Below are 21,708 nucleotides of genomic sequence, written 5' to 3' on the forward strand. Positions count from 1 at the left end.
AAAATAGTGCCGCAAGTGGTAACGACTGGTACAGTTGCTCTTAGGGAAGATGACACATTTTTCAACCCGAATCATTCCTTGAGCAGATCGGTAACTGAACCTGCCGCTTCCAGCATGGTCTTGCTATGATGATGTGCCTTTAACGACTGAACTTACGGAGGCCCAAGTATATAGTAAAATCTTTCAATTTCAGTTTTACCATGTCGATCAATTTGATGCTTCCTACTGCGTTCTCGTCTCCCATAGTTTGTATATTTTAATAAACGTAACAAGTTCCCATCATCACATTGGAGCATAAAAAGGCTATGTGTGTCTGCTCAAGAATAGAAAACGGAAACTACGTGAGAGTTCGCTTGTTCGCTATATTGCAAGTGTTTGATTCGATTGAAAAAAAAAATGAAAATCATTCTGCCAATCTGTATTTCTATCCACAACAGTGGCAAGATATACACAATAAAAGCCAAACGATACTCGCTCCAAAAATGATACCTCGCTCAATACGAGAAAAGGGCCTATCATTGTTGATCAATTCTCTTTATCGATTTTCTCTTTCGCGAATAACCCGACTGCAAATGAATTTCCAATTCAGTGTGTTGTTTCAGGCGCAAGTTAATATCATCTTCTGTCGAACTGTGCTGCGAGCTTAGCGAGAAATTCGTTTATGTTGCCGTGATAAACCACAGAACAGTTTATGAAGACAATCGATCAACGAGGATAGGTCCTTTTCAAATGTTACGCGATATATGGTTCCATTCTGTTCGAAAGGTTTTACTGCGTTTGAGCAGCCTCCAAGCTGCTCATCATTGTCCTAGGTTAAGACGATTTGCTGTTCATGCTATAGCATATATGCTTCAACTTTACGTTCATGGATCGGTTCCGCTTTGCTTTTATTCGGAGCGGAAATAATCATGCTGATTTATTGGATAGGATCCATTTTCTGGTACCGATCCACATTGTAAATAATGTTATGGAGTATGAAACGCGTAAAGATTTCAGAATTGGCTACGGAAGCGACCATTTTTACTGATGGGTATGGGTATAAAGGTATTATTCCACCCCAATCTCGTCATCAACACGTTCGCTATTGTGGTGACGAAAAATATGTTTATTTTTATTAAAACATTCTCGAGTACCCATGGGGTCATTAATTTCAATCCGTCCGCAATTAAATCACCTTATCCTGAGTGTGGGGATGCCATTAATCCCTAGCACACACTTTTTCAAAGGAACGGTGCAGGACTGCCAGAATAAGTCTTCTAAGCGGTCGACACCTTTTGAAAATATGTCGATATATCACACAGTGAGGATTTTCAAAGCAAAAATGTTCAAAATAAGCTTCCGCTTTAATCACATTTCTTTTAAGTTTAGGTAAAAGGATCAAGACATTTATTTAGCACGACTTCAATCGGCGCATACTTTGGTAGCACTTTTTCAAACCTTTTTGACACCAACATTCCAAAGTAATCAAAAGCTTACTTTATATTTTGATTTCATAGGGTTAAGATCTAATGTCCGTCATACTAAGCACGACTTTAACTCTATTTTTCGAATGGGTTTGAACAATAAATGGAATAAAATTGAAGATGCTAATTTCAAATAACAGACTTAAAGCGGTAATTTTATACGATAGACGAGGAGATGAAAGTTGCATATAGAGAGTAGAAAGCGAACAAGGACAACTTTAGGAAGGTACAAACCGGTTTGATCATCTCTCTTTACCAAACTTCCCAGTTTCAGAGGGATGGTGAGGGGTATTCATCAGGCCCAGGCGAAAACGAGCACCGGAGCCCGTACCGCCTACCCCATCTCCTCCTACCCCGCCTAATCCATCGCCACCAACACCACCAGCACCGTCACCCCCCGCACCGCCAAACCCGTTTCCCCCTACCCCACATAATCCCTCTCCCCCCATACCGCCAAAACCGTCTCCCCCTACTCCGCCTAACCCCGCCAAGAAAACAAAAACTGCCCCCCGCCATAAGTCATACCCAGACGCCTCGACAGGCCCATGGGTTGTTTTTTCCGACCCAAACAAAAACCAGATCGAAAAAGATCTATTCAAACATTTCTCGTCAGTGACCGACATTTTGAAGGTGAGGCCAGACAAACTGCGCGTCACTGTTGGTAACCGCAAGCAGGCGAATGAGATCGTTGCCTGCGAGCTTTTTACGTTAGAGTACCGCGTTTACATTCCCAGTCGTGACGTGGAAATCGAAGGAGTGGTCACCGAGGCGAGTTTGACCTGCGAGGACTTCTTGAAGAGGGGGGTTGGTGTCTTCAAGAACCCCGTTCTTCCAGAAGTCAAGATTCTTGACTGCACCCAAATACAGTCAGCATCCCTCGACGGGACAAAAAAAATCTACTCGCTGACTGACTCGTTTCGAGTGACTTTCTCCGGATCGACTCTGCCGGATTATGTCCGAATTGGGAGGATTCGACTTCCTGTGTGGTTGTTTGTACCAAGGGTGATGAACTGCACCAAGTGCAAACAATTAGGCCACACCGCCGCCTTCTGCGGCAACAAGCCACGATGCGATCAGTGCGGCGAGAAGCATGCGGAGGGTGCTTGTGGTGCTCCTTCTAAATGTGTTTATTGTTTGGCACCTCCGCATCCTCTCGCAGATTGCCCGAAGTATAAACAGCAAGGAAAAAAACTTGAACGGTCTCTGAAGGCGCGCTTTCAGCGTTCCTTTGCGGAGATCTTGAAGGCTTTCAATCCTCCTCCCAAAATCACTCCGGAAAAAGAAAACAATAATCCGTTCAATCTTCTCCCAGTTGACGAGGACGACACTGACTCAGAGGGCAATGACGGAAGTCCTTTTGTTTTCAAAGGTCCTTCAAGGAAGCGATCCAAGAATGACTCGCAGAAAACAAAAAAACTGACTCCCAAGTCCCCTTGGATAAATCAAGAGGTCACGGAAATAAACCGAAACCCAATCCACCGGGTTTTAAGCCTGTCGATTATGACAAAGAATTTCCGGGGCTTCCGGGAACATCTAAAACCCCAGATGTCCCAGTTTCGCAACCAGAACAGCAGAACGCCATGTTCACGCTTTCTGGAATTGTGGACAGCATTCTCGATCTGTTCAACATCACTGACCCTCTTCGGAGCATCATTAACATGATGCTTCCAATCGTGAAACCTTTTCTGAAGCAATTTGCTTCCAAGTGGCCCCTCCTTGCTTCATTCGTATCCTTCGATGGATAATTTTTCAAAAAATGATACGGTATCTCTCCTTCAATGGAATTGTAGAAGCATTTTACCAAAACTAGACATATTAAAATTTTTACTGCATAACATACACTGTGATGCGTTTGCTGTCTGCGAAACATGGCTCTCTCCAGATGTTAACCTTTCTCTTCACGACTACAACATTATCCGTCTCGATCGTGCAGATTCGTACGGTGGGGTGCTCCTAGGGGTCAACAAACAACACTCATTCTACAGAATCGACCTTCCTCCAGTGTCAGGTATTGAAATTGTCGCATGTCAGGTGAATATTAGAGGTAAAACCTTCAGTTTTGCCTCGTTATACATCCCTCCGAGAACGGCTGTTTCTCGGTGAGCGCTATCTGACATCTGCTCAGTGCTACCTGAGCCGCGGTTGATCTTAGGGGATTTTAATTCCCACGGTACAGGCTGGGGAGAGCTGTACGATGACAACCGCTCAACCATCATCTATGACCTATGCGACGATTTCAATATGACCATTCTAAACACCGGTGAAGTAACTCGAATAGCCAAACCTCCAGCAAGAGAGAGCAGACTAGACTTGTCACTCTGTTCGAACTCACTATCATTGGATTGCATGTGGGAGGTAATCCAAGACCCCTATGGTAGTGATCATTTGCCCATCAAAATTTCTATTTCCAACGGTTCATCTTCACAGTGTCCAATCAACATCGCGTACGATCTCACGAGAAACATCAATTGGGAAGAATACGCGAACGCGGTCCGTGACGGTTCAGAATCGGTCGACGTTCTCTCTCCGTTGGATGAGTACTCCTTCCTATCGTGGCTCATAGTGAATTGCGCGCTTCAAGCACAAACGAAGCCTGTTCCTGGCACTACCATTCGCAAACGTCCTCCCACTGTGTGGTGGGACCAGGAATGCACCGACGTGAATAACGAGAAGTCTACCGCGTTTAAACAGTTTCGTAAATACGGTTCCCGCGAATACTTTGAGCGGTATACGGAGCTAGAGGAAAAGTTTAAGAGCTTGGTCAGGGCCAAAAAACGCGGTTACTGGCGTCGGTTCGTCGAAGGGCTATCGTGAGAGACTTCCATGCAAACGCTCTGGAATGTCGGCAGGAGAATGCGTAACGCGGCATCGTCGGTCAACGAGGACAAGGAGTACTCTAACAAGTGGATTTTCGACTTCGCGCGTAAGGTTTGTCCCGATTCTGTTCCGGTCCGATGCAACACTCGCGATCCGCCGCTGGAAAACGATGACATGGACTCCCTGTTTTCGATGGTAGAATTCTCAATTGCTCTTCTTTCATGCAATAACTCAGCTCCGGGAATTGATCGAATCAAGTTCAACCTGCTCAAGAACCTCCCAGAAGTCACAAAGAGGCGATTGTTGAACTTGTTCAATCGATTCCTTGAGCTCAACGTTGTTCCGGATGATTGGAGACAAGTGAGAGTTATCGCCATCCAGAAGCCCGGTAAACCCGCGTCGGATCATAATTCGTACCGTCCCATCGCGATGCTGTCGTGTATTCGGAAGCTGTTAGAAAAAATGATTCTTCTTCGTCTGGACAAGCGGGTCGAGGCGAATGGCTTACTCTCAGATACGCAATTTGGATTCCGTAGGGGCAAAGGGACGAACGACTGCCTTGCGTTGCTTTCAACTGAAATCCAATTAGCCTATGCTGAAAAACAGCAGATGGGTTCAGTTTTCTTGGACATTAAAGGGGCGTTTGATTCTGTTTCCATCGACATCCTTTCGGACAAACTCCATGCGAGTGGGCTTTCTCCGATTATCAACAATTTCCTGTTTAATTTGTTGTTCGAGAAACGAATGAGCTTCTCTCATGGCAACACGGAAATTGCACGAATCAGCTACATGGGTCTTCCACAAGGCTCATGTTTAAGTCCCCTCCTGTACAATTTCTATGTCAAAGACATTGATGAATGTCTGGCCGAAAATTGCACGCTAAGGCATCTTGCAGATGACGGCGTGGTTTCCGTGGTTGGACCAACAGCACCGGACCTGCAAGGACCATTGCAAGATACCTTGGATAATTTGTCTACTTGGGCAATGACTCTGGGTATCGAATTCTCTCCGGAGAAAACAGAGATGGTTGTTTTTTCTAGGAAGCTTTATTCAGCACAGTTTCAGCTTCAACTTATGGGTAGAACAATCACTCACAGCATGTCGTTTAAGTATTTAGGTGTCTGGTTCGATTCCAAGTGCACTTGGGGAAAACACATAGCGTATCTGAGGCAGAGATGCCAACAGCGAATCAATTTCCTTCGTTCCATTACCGGCACTTCATGGGGAGCCCATCCGGAAGATCTGATAAGACTCTACAAGACCACCATTCTCTCGATTTTGGAGTACGGTAGCTTTTGCTTTCAATCGGCGGCGGGGACGCACATATTGAAGCTTCAAAGGATTCAATATCGTTGCATTCGAATCGCGCTAGGTTGTATGCAATCGACGCATACCATGAGTCTTGAAGTTCTTGCGGGCGTCCTCCCCTTAACAAATCGTTTTGCGGATTTATCGTTCCGGTTCCTCATCCGCTGTGAAGTCATGAACCCGCTGGTGATCGAAAACTTTGAGAAGCTGCTAGAGCGGAATCCTCAAACACGATTCATGACTTGTACTACGAGTACATGACTCTGGACACCCGAGCAAAGTTAGAGATCAAATTGAAATCAGTATTTGCTGTTATGATGTAACTTATTTTGAATACTCCATTTGATCTCATTTTGGTTGACTTAACGGTTAACACAGCAAAAATGAGAGCAAAATTTTACACTGCTGAATCAAACGGAAAACTAATTCTGCTTTCAATGAAATCAATTTGATTACTGATTTTGCATTCATAATGTTTGACTGAATACGGGCCTGTCGTTAATTGTTAGCATCCATGCTTCTCACGCTGAAAGATTTGAGCTCAAATATCACCTCGGGCTAGTCACGAATGACCTAAAATACGTTAAACAAATCAAATAAACAATAATGGTTAGTTCAACGACAGATGAACTTAAATCAAATTTTAAACAAGAAATTAACACCAGAACTTCAAGTTAAGTTGCTTTGATTTAAAAAGTCTTGACTGCATAATGAAAGCACAATAAGATATCAGACTTCTGTCGCGACAATTGAAATCAAAATGAGCTTTCATTATGATAGGAACTGCAAACTTTAATATCGATTTGCTTTCATTTTGTTAATCGACTTTGCTCGGGCATCGGCCCCTCCTCGTTCAACCCCAATCGCGCTGTCTCCCATCATTTCAGTTGTTCTTCCGTGAAATTCGATCTCACAATGAGGCAGGAGATTCAAGGAATTCCAGAGCCTCACCGTTCCCTGATTGTACCAACTATTTTTACGAACAAATACCGCCACGTCCCCACCGAGAAGAGATTTTTCACAGATGGGTCGGTGATAAATGCGTTCACTGGTTTTGGAGTATTCCACGATCTTCATAGTGCCTCATTCAAGCTTCAAAAGCCGTGTTCGATATATGTTGCTGAACTATCAGCTATATCGTACACGTTAGAGCGTATTGCCTCACTTCCACCTGACCATTATTTCATTTTTACGGATAGCCTAACCTCCCTGGAGGTTATGCTTTCAATGAGGCCGATGAAGCACTCGACGTATTTCCTCCAGGAAATACGATCGTCATTGAGTGCTTTATCAAACAGCTCGCATATCATCACCTTGGTATGGGTCCCTTCTCATTGCTCTACCCGGGCAATGAGAAAGCGGACTCGCTGGCCAAGGTGGGCGCTATGGAAGGCGATATTTACGAGCGACAAATCGCCTACCACGAATTTTTCACGATTTCTCGTCAGCAAGTCCTCGCCAACTGGCAACAAAAGTGGAATGATGGTGATCTGGGAAGATGGCTACATTCTATTGTCCCACAGGCGTCGATCAAACCCTGGTTCAAAGGGTTGGATATGAGTCGTGATTTTATTCGTGTAATGTCCAGGCTCATGTCCAATCACTGTTCATTAAACGCCCACCTCTTCCGTATTACGCTCGCCGACAGCAACTTATGTACCTGTGGAAACGGTTATCACGACATCGAGCATGTTGTTCGGTCCTGCTCCTTGAATCATGAGGCGAGATCCGTTCTGTGTGATTCCCTTAGGGTCCGAGGAAAACAACCCTTTAAGCCAATTAGAGACGTCTTGGCTTGCCGTGATATCGACATTATGAAGCTTATTTACGACTTTCTTAAAGCTGTTGATGGATGTGTTTAATGTTTTGTGTTTTAGTCATCCTTTACGTTTAAGTTTTAAATTAGTTCAAAATACTTTCCCTTGTCCTCCCTCCAAAGTTTCCTAGCTGATTTTTAAATTACATAGGGCATATGCTTCAACTACGCTCACACGTTGCCACTATGTCGCACCACAAAAATACGCATGGTTATGTCACAATAGAAGTACACCACAGTGGAAAACCCGAGCCATAGTTCAAACACTTATCCCAAATCAAAATGAAGCACGATAGATTAGTTGCAATACCATGTACAAAAATGGTGTTTAACATTGTTCCCTGAGTAATACCTCAATTAAAACAACAACGAAAGCTTGTCACGCAAGTAGAAGGAGCACTGTTGGGCACTTTCTGAAATATTTCAATAGTACAATTCCCTTGCAAACCCAAATAAATCTATATGCGTAAAAATAAATAAAATAAGAGTGATTTGCTGCAAAACCCGCCAGTATAACGTCAGTGCCTATACGTAAGCGTACTACAACGCGGCTTTCAAATAAAGGAGTAACAAGTGTGATACTATCACTTCAGGCTAGAACTTTGGTTCTCTTATGCAATGGTTCATCAGAGAGGGGAAGCTCAGTAATCCTCATCGCATGCTCATGACGCTATTCTGTCACGGCATGAGCCAACGATACCGAACCTAAACCAACCGTCTCCAATGCTCCACTATGAAGCATAAGATAAGGCCCGCCCACCAACGTCCAGGTTAAAAAACTAGCCAAGGGGAGGGAATTGATTTGCCCAATAAATTTGATTTCATAATGTGTATGAATATATATTCATATGAATATCTTATGTGCATTTACCTGCGTGTACGTAAACTGACGAAGGTTTCCCTGACGAAAAGTGGCCGATTTATTTCGTGTTAGGACGTGAATATTTCGTGTAGGTATTATGTGACGTGATAAAGTCCAAGCATCACTTGGGCCGCAATATGGACTGTGCAACTGCCTTAATTATACCCCTATGTCACCATATCGACATCATCGACGATACTTTGCCATAAGCCAGAAAATCTCCGACCAAATTTCTTCAAGTGCTGCTGCAAGAAATGGGCTTTATATCACGGTGCGTTTTTTAGAACCACCTGCTGAAGCTCATAGTGAAAATATCTGTTGCACTGTAAGCATTGATGTAAGAAATAATTGCAATAAACATTTTATTTTAATATTGGAGAGATTTTATTTATCCACGAAATTTTCTTGTTCATTCGTATTGTTTTTCATTTAATGTACAAAATGTAGTTTTGTGGGTTTACAAATATTTCGTATTATTTTCAATCCTTGTGCGTTTCCACACCAATAATTCGTATTTATTTTATGAAACAATCGTAGCGAATGTGGCTATGTTCCGTATAATAGAAGAATGTTACGAAGTAAATTATGTTGGGATCTTCAACGAAACTAGCTTATTGTACATTACGAATATTTTTCGTTGCAGATAACAACGAATGGATTCGTGATACAAACGAACGCTTTCGTTGTATAAATTAAATTTTATTTTTAGCTAACATGTATGATTGATTCGAAATCAAGGATGTTTTTTATGTTTCTGCTCGATATGACGGAAATAGGCGCTTATGCCGAAGAAGTGCTCTACCCTATCAAATAAATTGACAGATCGCCTAACTCTAATGTACTGCCGGGGAGCTGAGATGATTATTTTAGCCAATTCGTAATAATATAAAATAGTACTACACAGTTCGAAAAAGTAGAGTAAATTTCTGTTCTGTTATGTGCATCATAAATGGAGCGTCACATATCATATAAGTTTCCATTATAAATTGTGTAAAGTTCTGATACATTTCATGAAATGTTGCTAAGGTTGCTTCCCAAAGATTCATATTTGCAAACAATATTGCTTACAAGTTGCTCATTTGCGTGATTTGAAACACAAGTTTACGTTGATGAATATTTACATCACAACTAAAATTCAGAATTTTTTTCTGTGTACTGCATTAAAACTTACGGAATTTTTAATTTCGCATCCATTTTATGTAGTTTAAAAATTATGTTTTATTGAGCATTTTTTTATAAAAAAGTATTGCGGAATTTTTACCACTACCTCCTGTACAAAACATAGTTGCACAGTATAATTCGCACAAGCCAAAATATTGAAAAATCGACTTATTTGAGAGCCGTAGCAACTTTAGAACAGTACTAACAAGCTACACTAATGTATTCGAGCTATAGAAAATTTAAAGAAGATCAATATTTACATTTAATTACCAGTACAAAAATATTACATTGAACTTATTTTAAGCACAGGAGTCTAATCAAGTTCGAAATTTGTAATAGCCAATAATGCAATAAATTAGGGTGCTTACAATAGTGCCGTGTGGATCTATTTGCTTTTTGCTGAAGGAAGTGTTACTGCTACCTAAAGCTGCAACAAATTTAAATAGCACTTTTCAGTGCTCAATATACCTGTAAATTTTCTACCTTGTTTGACTCTCATTCCTCTTCGATCCTTGTTTGGACCCTACCCGAGGTAAACCAGCTTGGATATCGATTTGGAAAATTCCTCTTTGATCCTTCAGATTCTTATAGCAATCTGTTTGGAAGTCAATTTGGATAAAAGTTTTACTGCCGTCATGGCGCCTAAGCTTAAAAGAAAAGGGCAATCTCTTGATCCCCCTTCTGATGAAATTAATTTGAGTAATCAACCGGTGGTGGCCGAGGTGGGCTCCTCCGTTAATCGGTTTCATGCTTCCCGTCGGAATTACCATCGGGTAAGCTGGGATCAGTTCCAACAAGTCGTCGACGAAGCCATCGATTTCGGCGCCCTACTGGAGACGACTGATGACATCGATAGATCTCTGTGCGCCGTCGAGGAGGCGTTATCCCGAGCCCGCGAACAACACGTGCCAGCTTCCAGACGGGTGAGTAATTCTCTGAACCTTGATTAGAATACTAAAAGCCTAATCAGACTCTGTAACGCCATGCGTAGGCACAACCTTGAAGACCCATTCGTTTAGACGGTTGTAACCAAATTTATCAAAGCCAAAATGGTGGAACTCAGAAATGAGAATTTTGCCAATAACATCCGTTCCCTCCCAGATTGTGCAAAACCCTTTTGGAAATTAAAAACAGTCCTCAAAACTTAACCGAGGCTATTCCACCGCTGGTTCCACTGAATTGTCCCGACGGTTCAGTGGTTCACCTGATAACACCTGAAGAGAAGGCTGCCGCGATAGGTCAACATTTCGTCAACTCCCACAATCACCGACAAAACATCACCAGCCCTCACGAAGCTGAGGATGCTGAAAATGTAACCAGGTTCCTAATATCTTTCCCGAAGAATCCGAGATCACGGCTGACGAACTGTTGGCTTATATCAAAACTTCCAAAAGCATGAAGGCCGACCGCTCAGCGTTCTCTCAGGGTTATCCAAGCTGTTCGAAAGGGCAGTTTACAGCCGGCTTCTAACATCTGCCGAAGATAACAACATCTTACTCGAGGAGCAGTTTGGTTTTCGAAAAGGTCGATCAACCGTCCACCAACTGACCAGAGTAGCAAACATTCTTAGACGGAACAAGGCTGTTTCAAAAATATCTGCTATGGCATTGTTAGACGTTGAAAAAGCGTTTGACAATGTCTGGCATGATGACCTGGCACGATGACGATACCTGTCAAGTATAAGCAAATAAGGTAGTGGAATTAAATGGAAATTACTAATCCTTCCTAGGGGTAGGTCACTCCGCACACCAATCTTGGGTCATCTTTTTTGTCAGTGTGCCGCAAGTATGCCGATTGTGCCGGTCATATAGAGCAAGCTGCGATTGTTAGTAAAATACCCATCCCGGCAACCCGGTATTTTTGACATCTTGAATGTTTTGGTTTGAAATCGCAAGGATAAATTGGATTGAGGATGACGCGGGAAGTGGCCGCTGTGCGAGATTTCGGTGATTTGTGATCCACAGGGTAATAAAAGTCTTGTGTTTTAGTGTTTTATACTCGGTTTTATAATGCCCTCAAAGGCAGACCAGAAACCTAGCCTTTCGGCCGGAAAGAGTTGGAACCGGTGGGGATCATTGTTGGAGACCGACTATAGAGGGTTATGAATAAACATCTTTAGTTTGTTTAGTTAGAATTAAGGGTACTAATGAGGTCTGATTAACTGCCACTTTCTCTTGAGCCCACACTAAAGGGTTATACGGTCAAAATTTGGTCAATATCAACTTGACGTATTTCTTTCAATTTTGCATTTAAAAAACCTGAACACCCCTCATTTTGAAGGTGTGTGTGTGTAGAATGTTGCTCCTATTTTGATTTTGGAATTCACTCTTCAGTTGTCAAAATGCCGTCCAAGCAAGAAGAGCAGCGTATCAAAATTTTGCTCGCGCATCGCGAAAATCCGAGCCACTCGCACGCAAAGTTGGCAAAATCGCTAAAAGTTGCCAAATCAACCGTTACAAATGTAATTAAAGTGTTTGGGGAACGTTTGTCGACAGCCAGGAAGTCTGGATCGGGGGGAAATCGAAAACCGGAAGCCGCTGAGACGACAAAGAGAGTTGCCGGTAGTTTCAAGCGAAACCCTAACCTCTCTCTCCGAGATGCCGCAAATAAGCTGGGTGTATCGTCTACAACCGTGCATCGAGCCAAAAAACGAGCCGGACTATCGACTTACAAGAAGGTAGTGACTCCAAATCGCGATGATAAACAAAATACGACGGCCAAAGCGCGATCCCGGAGGCTGTACACGACGATGCTGACGAAGTTTGACTGCGTGGTAATGAACGACGAAACCTACGTCAAAGCCGACTACAAGCAGCTTCCGGGACAGGAGTTTTATACGGCAAAAGGAAGGGGAAAGGTAGCAGATGTTTTCAAGCACATGAAACTGTCAAAGTTCGCAAAGAAATATCTGGTTTGGCAAGCCATCTGTACCTGTGGCTTGAAAAGCAGCATTTTCATAGCTTCCGGGACTGTCAACCAAGAAATTTACGTGAAAGAGTGTTTGAATAAACGTCTGCTGCCTTTCCTGAAGAAACACGGTTGTTCCGTACTGTTTTGGCCGGATTTGGCATCTTGCCATTACGGTAAAAAGGCCATGGAGTGGTACGCCGCCAACAACGTGCAGGTGGTTCCCAAGGACAAGAACCCTCCCAACACGCCAGAGCTCCGCCCAATTGAGAAATACTGGGCTATTGTCAAGCGGAACCTAAAGAAGACCAAAAAAACTGCTAAGGGCGAGCAGCAGTTCAAGGCAAACTGGCTTTCTGCGGCGAAGAAGGTGGACAAGGTGGCTGTACAAAATCTGATGGCAGGGGTCAAGCGTAAGGCCCGGCAATTCGGATTTGGAAAAGCGGAAGCCTAACTGAATATTTTTCCTGAATTTTATACTAATTGAACTTGAAAAAGAAATTTAATTTGATTTTTTAAATAAACGATTTCACCGATTTACACGCGTTTTCCCTTGACCAAATTTTGACCGTATCACCCTTTAGAACCTACTTTTCGCATTTAGATCTATAAGAGAACTGCTGGTCTGAGTTCCTCTGATATATTCAATTAAAAGATGTTCCTGAACATACAGTCAAACAGCACGTAATGTTCTGAACAACTTGAATGACTGTTGTTCAGCAGTGCTCCCATTTTATTAACAACAATCTAATGCCTACGAGATTGTGCCGAAAGTAAGCCAAAAATGTGCCGATGGATGTGCCCAAGCTGTGTAGAATATAATTTCGGCACAATGTGCTGAGTGACTTACCCCTTGAATCCTTCTCTCTCTCATAATATCTTTTTAATCTGTTTCTGGCTGACAAAAATAATGTGATTGGAATCAAATCGATAGGTTGTTTCGTTGTCGAGAAATCGTTAAAAACGTACCGTGTCAATCGCGAAAAACCGTGTAAAAAAAACCGCGTAAGAAAATCGTATTAAAAAGACTTCAGTGTATTCCACTTGTTTGAAAAATCTGAAAAACCTTTACATTTAAAAAAATCTGTTATCTGTATATACTATATATATACTACTGTATATACACTCCTTACCTATCGATAATACAGGGTAGTTCGGCATTAATGCTAATGGGAGGGTACATGAAATTTCGGAAACCAAATTTTTTTTTGATGCCAAATGTCTTAAAAATGCATGAAACGTCGAGATTTGGTGTTATGTCGAAAAATTTTTTTTTCAAAAATCGACTTTCTGGGCCTTAGAATTTTTATCATGAGTTCTATATGAAATATCGAAGATTGATGAGTCGGCTTCTAAAACTGTTCACAATTGTCTCCAACCTGCTTATATATCGAATTAAACCATCATTTAGGATCTAATACGAAATAATTCACTAGGGTGGTCCAATTATTCTTCATTAGGGTGGTCCAAAAATCAAAAAAGGTATGTACAAACCATTACTTTTTACCAAACGCATGTATCTGAAAATATCATCATGTTGTGTTTTGGAATTTTTAAGAATCCAAACTTCAAAACATTTGATGATATTACTTTTTAGTATCTGAGACAGCTTATAGGCTTATAGGGAGATTTTCGAGAGTGAAAAAAGTCAAACTTTGACGCGTTTGTGCCACCCCTAAATCATGTCCGATTGAGCTCAAATTTTGCATAGGGTTATTTTTCGATGCAATAAACATTTTGTATATGGTTTGTTAGCGAAATTTGATGGTCAAATTTTTCCCATACATTCATTGGCAGTCTAATATTCAGTCTAGGGCGTTGTAACATGTTAAAAGTGGTTTTCTTATATCACGACATATTGTGATAACATTGTTATTATATCTTATCATTCAAACCGATACGTTACAACTACTTATGGTCTAAACATAACATAATATTTGAATGTTCACATTTCGAATTATTTGTAGGAAGGGCTTGAAAGACACACAAAAGATTGTTCCATGAGCCTGAAAAAGTAGTACAAGTGAAGCCAAATCGATTTGTTTGATTTTCTATTTTGGGTTAAGTGTTCCTGGCGCCATTTCGTATTGTTTTGCAATTCGCTCTTTTATTTATATGGCAGACAGATCCAATTTAGCTTTTCATGCGTCCCACTTGAACGAAACAAACAGAATCAATCCTACGGCTACCAATGGATTGCAACGCCATTAATCCATCCCCGTTAGAAAGTGAGAGCAACATATGCTTTGTTTTTGGAAAACTCAAAAAGTTGCTCTCTAATAAATCAACTTTTTTCTTTTTCATATCACAGGGAAATGCTCATAAGCGGTGGACACAATGCAGTCTAAAATGTTGATGGGATTCCTCGGTGCATCAAGGAAGCAGGAGTAAAATGCAAAGCGTTGACGAACGAGTGCTGGAATGGTTTCACTTTATTTACCACAACGATTCCTCCACCTCCCCATTCCTGAACGCGACCGAATTCCGTCGCCGTCTATTTGCGATCCTCGACTCCAATCTTACTATCAATATGAACGGTTCCAGCAAACTTTACCGACATGCTTTCGAGTTCCAAAACATCTCTGATCATAACATAACGCAAGAATATGTTAATGACTTCTTGGAAAAGCTGTTTCAATCGCTGAGTCGGATTAATCGTACAACGGCCACGAGCACCGATGTTGGCTGGGACGCTGAAGATGCTGAGCTTGGAAATTGCAGCGACTACTGCAAGGGGATGATGCGGGATTTGCTGATGGATTATAAAATCCTACACGGTTACATTGCCCTGGTGGTAAGTATCGCATCATCATGTATTCATTCTGTAGCTCTAAAACACAGCTACTTTCAAAATTATATTGAATTGATTAAAAAAACTTGGATCCACAACTCATTGGCTTTACATTTAGTCGTAAATTTACCTATATCGAGCATTGTTTGAACAGTTTAGATAATTTTATCAACTTCATCGTGCTCAAATATTTGAAATCCATATTTCAAAGCATACACGACATGACCTTAAAACATGTACTCTGACATTACACATGTGACAGAAGCAATTTGTTCCCACATATACCAAACACCAAACAGCACGGGTTAGCAAGAGCAAAGGGGCATACATATTATACCAACCAATCAGTCGACCCTGACATACACAAACACACGCTGTTCAAACCATTCCATTAGATTCGGGAAAACTTTCAGTAGGCACGAATTGAATCCCATTCGCAACATTACTCGATTACTTTTTCGAAGGGGCGTATCAGCTTTTGTAAACAATGCATTTGACCATCGATTTGGCGTAACTGATAGCTCACCCACGCATTAGATAGGGGAAATTTTCTCTTACCTGTTAATGGTGTGAGTATACGTGGGCGAGTTACCAGTTACGCCAAACCGACGATCAAATGCATTGTTTACAAAAGCTGATACACCCCTTCGAAAAAGCAGTCGAGAATTCATCCGGAGAGCCGCGCCTAACCACCCACTCACCAACAGATCCATGTAGATTGTTACGTGTGTCTTCCGCAGCAGTAATTGTTTTCCCTTTTATGCTTTGTTTTCCGTTCCATTTTAGATATGCGTTTTCGGAACAATAGCGAATATTTTGAATGTCATCGTCCTGACACGCAAAGAGATGAGCAAAATCCCCATCAACCGCATCCTGAAGTGGCTCTCGGTCACCGATATGTTTGTAATGATGGAGTACATCCCGTTCGCCTTTTACATGTACTCGATACTGCCAGGTAAGCCGATGCAATTTGTTGTTTGAAACACTTGAAACGTGTCAGACCATTAGGCAGTGCATGGGTAGCCTGTACGTGCAGCATTTTTCACGCACGTGCAGGGGATGTGTGCATGAATGAGTGCTTCCAATAATTATTTGTTTGATTTTTTTGTGTTGATTCAAATGATTGATTTAAATGTTCAACAACGGGGAGATTTAAAAAATCGTGTTTTTCCGACTAAAATAAACATGAGATTTATCGCATAACGTTTTTGCAATGCAATATTTTGAATATTTTTAACTAGGCAATGAGTTTTGAATTGTGGAACTGTTTGGTATAATCTGCTTCAGTGAGAGGGATTGGTATCAAAACTATTCATTCATGCCAATAGTGTATCCTACATAATCCCTAGCTATGACAGGTCGATTTACATTAGATTGCAATTCGCTTACTGATACCAATTGGAATGCTTTCAGAGATTGCTTCATAATTTATTACCACTAGCTCTTCCAGCTTTATCCCTAATATCCTAGTTTTTTTCCATTTTATATTGCTTCAGTTGAAATTTGTTCAAGCCACAGGGGTTTAATTTGTCTGTTAATGGCAACCGCAACTATGTTATTTCTGAGCTTATGTAGAGGATTCCGCTGTCAATTATTATTTCAAATTTTAAAGGATTCATTCTGATCCAGGCTATTTTGATTAGTATAGAACATATTATGTATTACAATCAAATCACCTTGTCTGCCTTCCTCTCTTTCCTCCTATCATACTTCTAGATCGACAAGACTACCCTTATTCGTGGGCTGTGTACCTGATGTTCCATATGCACTTCACTCAGATATTACACACCATCTCAATTTTGCTCACTGTGATGCTGGCCGTTTGGAGATACATAGCCATCAAGTAAGTATAACAAAGATTTATTGTTTTGTTTGGTGAGAGTTGATCCACTTGTTCCATTGATAGGATTAGTCTGATTTACGTTCTAATCAGTAAGGAAACTCTATTCCATTAAAATCAATATTTTTCATAGCTCGTCTCTACAGATGTATCAACATTACATTATATTACGTACCAGAGCATTTATTGCTGAGACTTATTCCGATGTTCTTCTTCTTCTTCTTCTTCTTCTTCTTCTTCTTCTTCTTCTTCTTCTTCTTCTTCTTCTTCTTCTTCTTCTTCTTCTCCTTCTTTGCATTTCAAGCTTATTGCATATCGCATATTAGCTTATTGCGTGCTCTCAACTTAGTGTTCTAGATGCACTTCCACAGTTATTAATTGAGCGCTTCCGATGCCTGTACCATTTTTGCATTAGTATAATTGTGTGGCAAGTCCAATCATACTTATATGCCCAGGGAAGTCGAGAAATTTTTCAACCCGAAAAATTCCTAGACCGGACCGGGAATCGAACCCAGCCACCTCCAGCATGGTCTTACTTTGTAGCTGCACCTTTACCGACTGAGCTAAGGGAGGCCTCCTTTATTCCAATGTACTGCTCTTTTAAAAACTACCACAGTTATCGATTGAGAGCTTTCCAGGCTAAATAAAAAAAAAACTTATTTCACATGTACCGCTCCAAATCCCATGAAACATTGCATAAATGTTCATCATGCCCCACATATCAAATTATACCTGTTGACTTGCGTATAATTTTTCAAAATGGTGTATCCAATATTTTCAATGTCTAACGTACATACAAATATTTTCAATGTCTAACACGATAACGTATATATATCTGTTTGCAGCAAATTCGTTTCTTTATTTCGTATTCATACAGTTTAACCACAGACAAACAGACATAACACTCACAATCAAATTCTTCGCAAACAAGGTTTCAGTTCGGGATGTGCTCGCATTTGTCATGGTGGCGCTACTGAAGCGTTAAGCATGTCAGCACATTTTGAACTTATCAGTGGTGCCAGTTCGTTTTCAGGTCAATTTAGTAGATGTCAGCTCTTGAAATAAGGAGGCAACGCAACAAATCACCTTTCATTGTTTCTTGGGAAAGTATCCTACTAATCTGACGAATACAGATAAAAACAAATTATTGAAGGTGATGATGATTTAAGCTGGAAAATTTATATAAAGTATAAAATTTAACCAGATTAGCAAACAAAACGAACTGGTTACAGCTACACACTTAATCTTGCTCGGTAAAATACAGATATAAATTCCCTCAACACTTTCCAGTTGCTTCACAGCGATATAAATGTGAAAAAGCTTCGGCGCACTCTGTCACTCTTTCGTCCACCTCAAATATTCACAAGCATTCCCAGCGATCAAGAGTACATGAATAATCAACAAAGCATTATAATACACTAGCAACCCCCTGATGCTATCATAATTTTCAGAAACGTCAGGAATGCATTGAATATTAGATTCGAAAAGCTGCACAATGGTCGTTCCGCTTATAGTGTAATATTACGCTGTACGATGTACACAGAATTTGACAACAAATCATTTAATGAGTTTAATGTTGAATCCACTTTTACAATAAATGAGTTCAATACATCATCTTGAATGACATTGATTGATACATATTATATTTGTTTGCTGTGTACATATTAAAGTGATGGGCGGTGGTAGAAAGGTGATACATTATCACGACTAAAAGCTTGTTTCCAGCAAAATTAAAATCACGCAAAACAAACAAAACAAATCCCTAAAAATAGACTGAGGATCTGTCCTACCGATCATTTCTGCTAAATTCAATTAATACTGAACCCTTCGTAGAACCGGCATCACTGGCTTGCATTTGTTTTGTTTTTATCAAGGGGGGGTGGTGGCTGCCAAATACGAACAATCGTCGCCTACCTCGCATAACTGGTTCCAAACGTAAACAAGCCATAAGAAACCTACAAGGTTTGTTTACGTTTGGAACCAATTTCATAAAGAATGATCAGTAGGCTGATTTGACAGCACGTCCCACCCCAGGTTTTTATTCAACACAGCTGACCCGTTGACAGAAAGAGGGAAAAGCAACTAGTGAAAAAATGGATGGACGAGGTTGCAAATCAATGCTTCGGAATGTGCAAGGTAGCAAGATAGAGGGTGCTAGTGTGCGTACAAAATACGCTTGACGATATTTTTGAAGAATTTTCTTCTAAGAGTTATGTCTGTTTGTCTGTGGTTTAACGTAGAAAATCTTAGAACCGATCAGTCGTACGCCAAGGAGTGGATTTTTGATCTCACGCTACTCATTAGCTTCTGCACATAATTTGGCTTTCCAACAATTTAGGATACTTTTCCCCTGTTTTTCGCAAGCTGTGTAACGGAATCCGCTGCCTTTACATGTTTCTGCAAATATACTTTGGTCATGGCCCAAAAAGTTTCGTTTGGCCTGGCCTGGGGACAGTTTGGGTACGCATTGGACCTTGTTGGCTTTATACCAGGCTACCGTGTCCTTGGAGTAATGAACCGACGCCAAAACAGTACTGAGGCGTCGTGTTTGTGGATCATGGGCAGTCTTCAAGGTGCAGCATAGCACTGATGTGCAAGCAGGCTTTTGCACTTACCTGAGCATTCACTCTATGTTCACGCATGCACTCAGGCAAATGAACTTGCACCCGCGCATGAGTGCAATGTTTACGTTCGAACATCGCTTGCTTCAGCGTTTAAAAAACATCGTTCGTATTCAAATGCAACAAACAGGCGTTGGCGTTGGAAATAAATTATAGAACGGAATTATTCATGCTCGAACCATGAACTTTGAGGGTATCAGACTGGCATGTTCACCTCTCGTCTGTTATTACTCTGAAAGATGTGTAGACTAAAAGCGTATAAGAAGCGTTCAACGATTTCGTCTGCCTTTTCTGTTGCAACATTGCAAGCCTCAATGTTCACACTTGCGTGCAGGTACGAAGTATCACGTTCGATGTGCAGAGTACACCTGAGTTCGAAAGGTAACACGCGCGTTCAATGAACGTGCACTGAAGAAATTGAAACTCAAGCTCAACGCCGTCTATGTTTCGTGAAGACTGATCATGGGTAACAGACGCCTGATTAAACACTCACGTACGTAAACATCGGTTGTCATTGGATCCGTTGTCACAAACGGTTTGGAAAGCATAACACACTCACAAATGGCTTGCCAAAATATAGCCTTTTTTACTGAACTTTTCGGTAAAAATCGACTTATCCGTGTCGTCAACACTTATGCCATCACGAATGGTGTAGTACTGATCACCATGAAAAGTTGTGTAATCAAATTTAACGTATGATTCATCGTCCATAACCACGCACACCGATTTTCCACACAGCAATTGGTCGTATAACTTCCGAGCTCTCGGTTTGACGGATGCAGCTTGTTTTTCACTCCACTTTGGCTTCTTCTGTTTCTTACATGGCGAATGAGAACGACTCAAATTTGAGTTTAGTTCACTCATAATCGCCAAAAGTGCAGGAACTCAGCGATGAGTTAATTTGCCTCATGTTTTTCCAGGTTTTTTACAGGATTTTCCAGGGAAAAATTCCCGAATTTGAGAAAAGTAAAGATTGGATTCACTCAGTCTATTGGTACTACTCCGAGACTGAATAAAATTTTCGTCAATTTCCTCATTTTCCGGCAGATTTTTTAGGTTTTACTAAAGGAAACCATGAGACAAAGTTTACTCATCGCTGAGTTCCTGCACTTTTGGCGATTATGAGTGAACTAAACTCAAATTTGAGTCGTTCTCATTCGCCGTGTAGACTCTTAACCATTTGGCGAATTTTTTAAGTTTTGGTTAAAATTTGACAGATGGAAAGTTCGACAGTGAGCATTCATAAGGGCGAATACGCGAAGATCGATTCTCTTCATCGATTTTCTCTTTGCATTGCTACAGCTAAGCGAAACAATTTTCTAGAATTTGTTCAATGCAGAGTAGTAACAGGTTGTATTGGCTATCAAAAGCAACAGCAAACGCACCGAGAAACGTTAAATCTAGCGAGTTATTAACAAAAGAGAAAATCGACGAAGAGAATCGATCATCGCGTATAGGCCCTTATGCATGCTCACTGTCGAGTTATCGATTAACCCTGCTATCCGAGCATGGTTATTTCAGACAGACAAGAAGTTAAATTTTGACAACTGTGGGTCGAAAACCGGTCGATCGACAGCACGGGGATTTTCGAACATAGAAAATAACTTTCGAAATGTCAGTTTTAACCACGAGTTAAATTTGACTCGGCAAATGGTTCACAGCCTTTTTTTTTGTTTGCCCCAACCAGAGATATAAACATTTGAAAAAGGCATATTTTTAGTAGAAAAACGTCAATGACTCTTGATCGGCGAAAGATATTGACTAGCTTTGTGAAGTAAAAATTTGCGTCTTCTAAAGATCTAAAAGTTATTTGAAGACACCTTTGCTTTGAAATTTGAAATAAGAAAACTAGAGTAAAACAACTGATTTTTTAGAGACACCCTAAATCAATTCAAGATAATAGCTCTAAATCGGTCATCTCTTAATATAAAAAAGTTTTTTTTACAAAGTTGCTTGAAATAACTTAGTCGAAGAATTCAAACAATATTCAAACAATTCAAAACAAATATTGGGTACCATCACGGCAGAATAAACGAGTTGACTGAGTGCTCGACTGTCAGTAACTCGTTTACCTCTCAATTATTCAGACTCTCACGAGGCAGTGAATGATGAGGCAGATGGC

At 41.0% G+C, this 21,708-nt stretch overlaps 2 protein-coding genes across 2 annotated transcripts in view; one reads left to right on the forward strand and one right to left on the reverse strand.

Annotated features, from left to right (window-relative positions):
- LOC135698851 (G-protein coupled receptor dmsr-1) overlaps window positions 1-21,708 on the forward strand; it is a 93,447-nt gene that overhangs the window by 59,707 nt on the left and 12,032 nt on the right. Inside the window, exons 2-4 of the mRNA XM_065219001.1 lie at window positions 14,646-15,128; window positions 15,912-16,080; window positions 16,842-16,968. Coding sequence (XP_065075073.1) covers window positions 14,727-15,128; window positions 15,912-16,080; window positions 16,842-16,968 — 698 coding nt within the window. The 5' untranslated portion in view covers window positions 14,646-14,726. The remainder of the gene's footprint in view (window positions 1-14,645; window positions 15,129-15,911; window positions 16,081-16,841; window positions 16,969-21,708) is intronic.
- The window catches only part of LOC135698986 (transcription factor Maf-like), a 197,038-nt gene that overhangs the window by 2,208 nt on the left and 173,122 nt on the right, over window positions 1-21,708 (reverse strand). The window lies entirely within an intron of this gene.

This window comes from Ochlerotatus camptorhynchus, unplaced genomic scaffold (assembly GCF_037179485.1).
Source record: "Ochlerotatus camptorhynchus isolate MF236.1 unplaced genomic scaffold, CSIRO-AGI_Acam_v1.1 ptg000008l, whole genome shotgun sequence".
NCBI lineage: Eukaryota > Metazoa > Arthropoda > Insecta > Diptera > Culicidae > Ochlerotatus > Ochlerotatus camptorhynchus.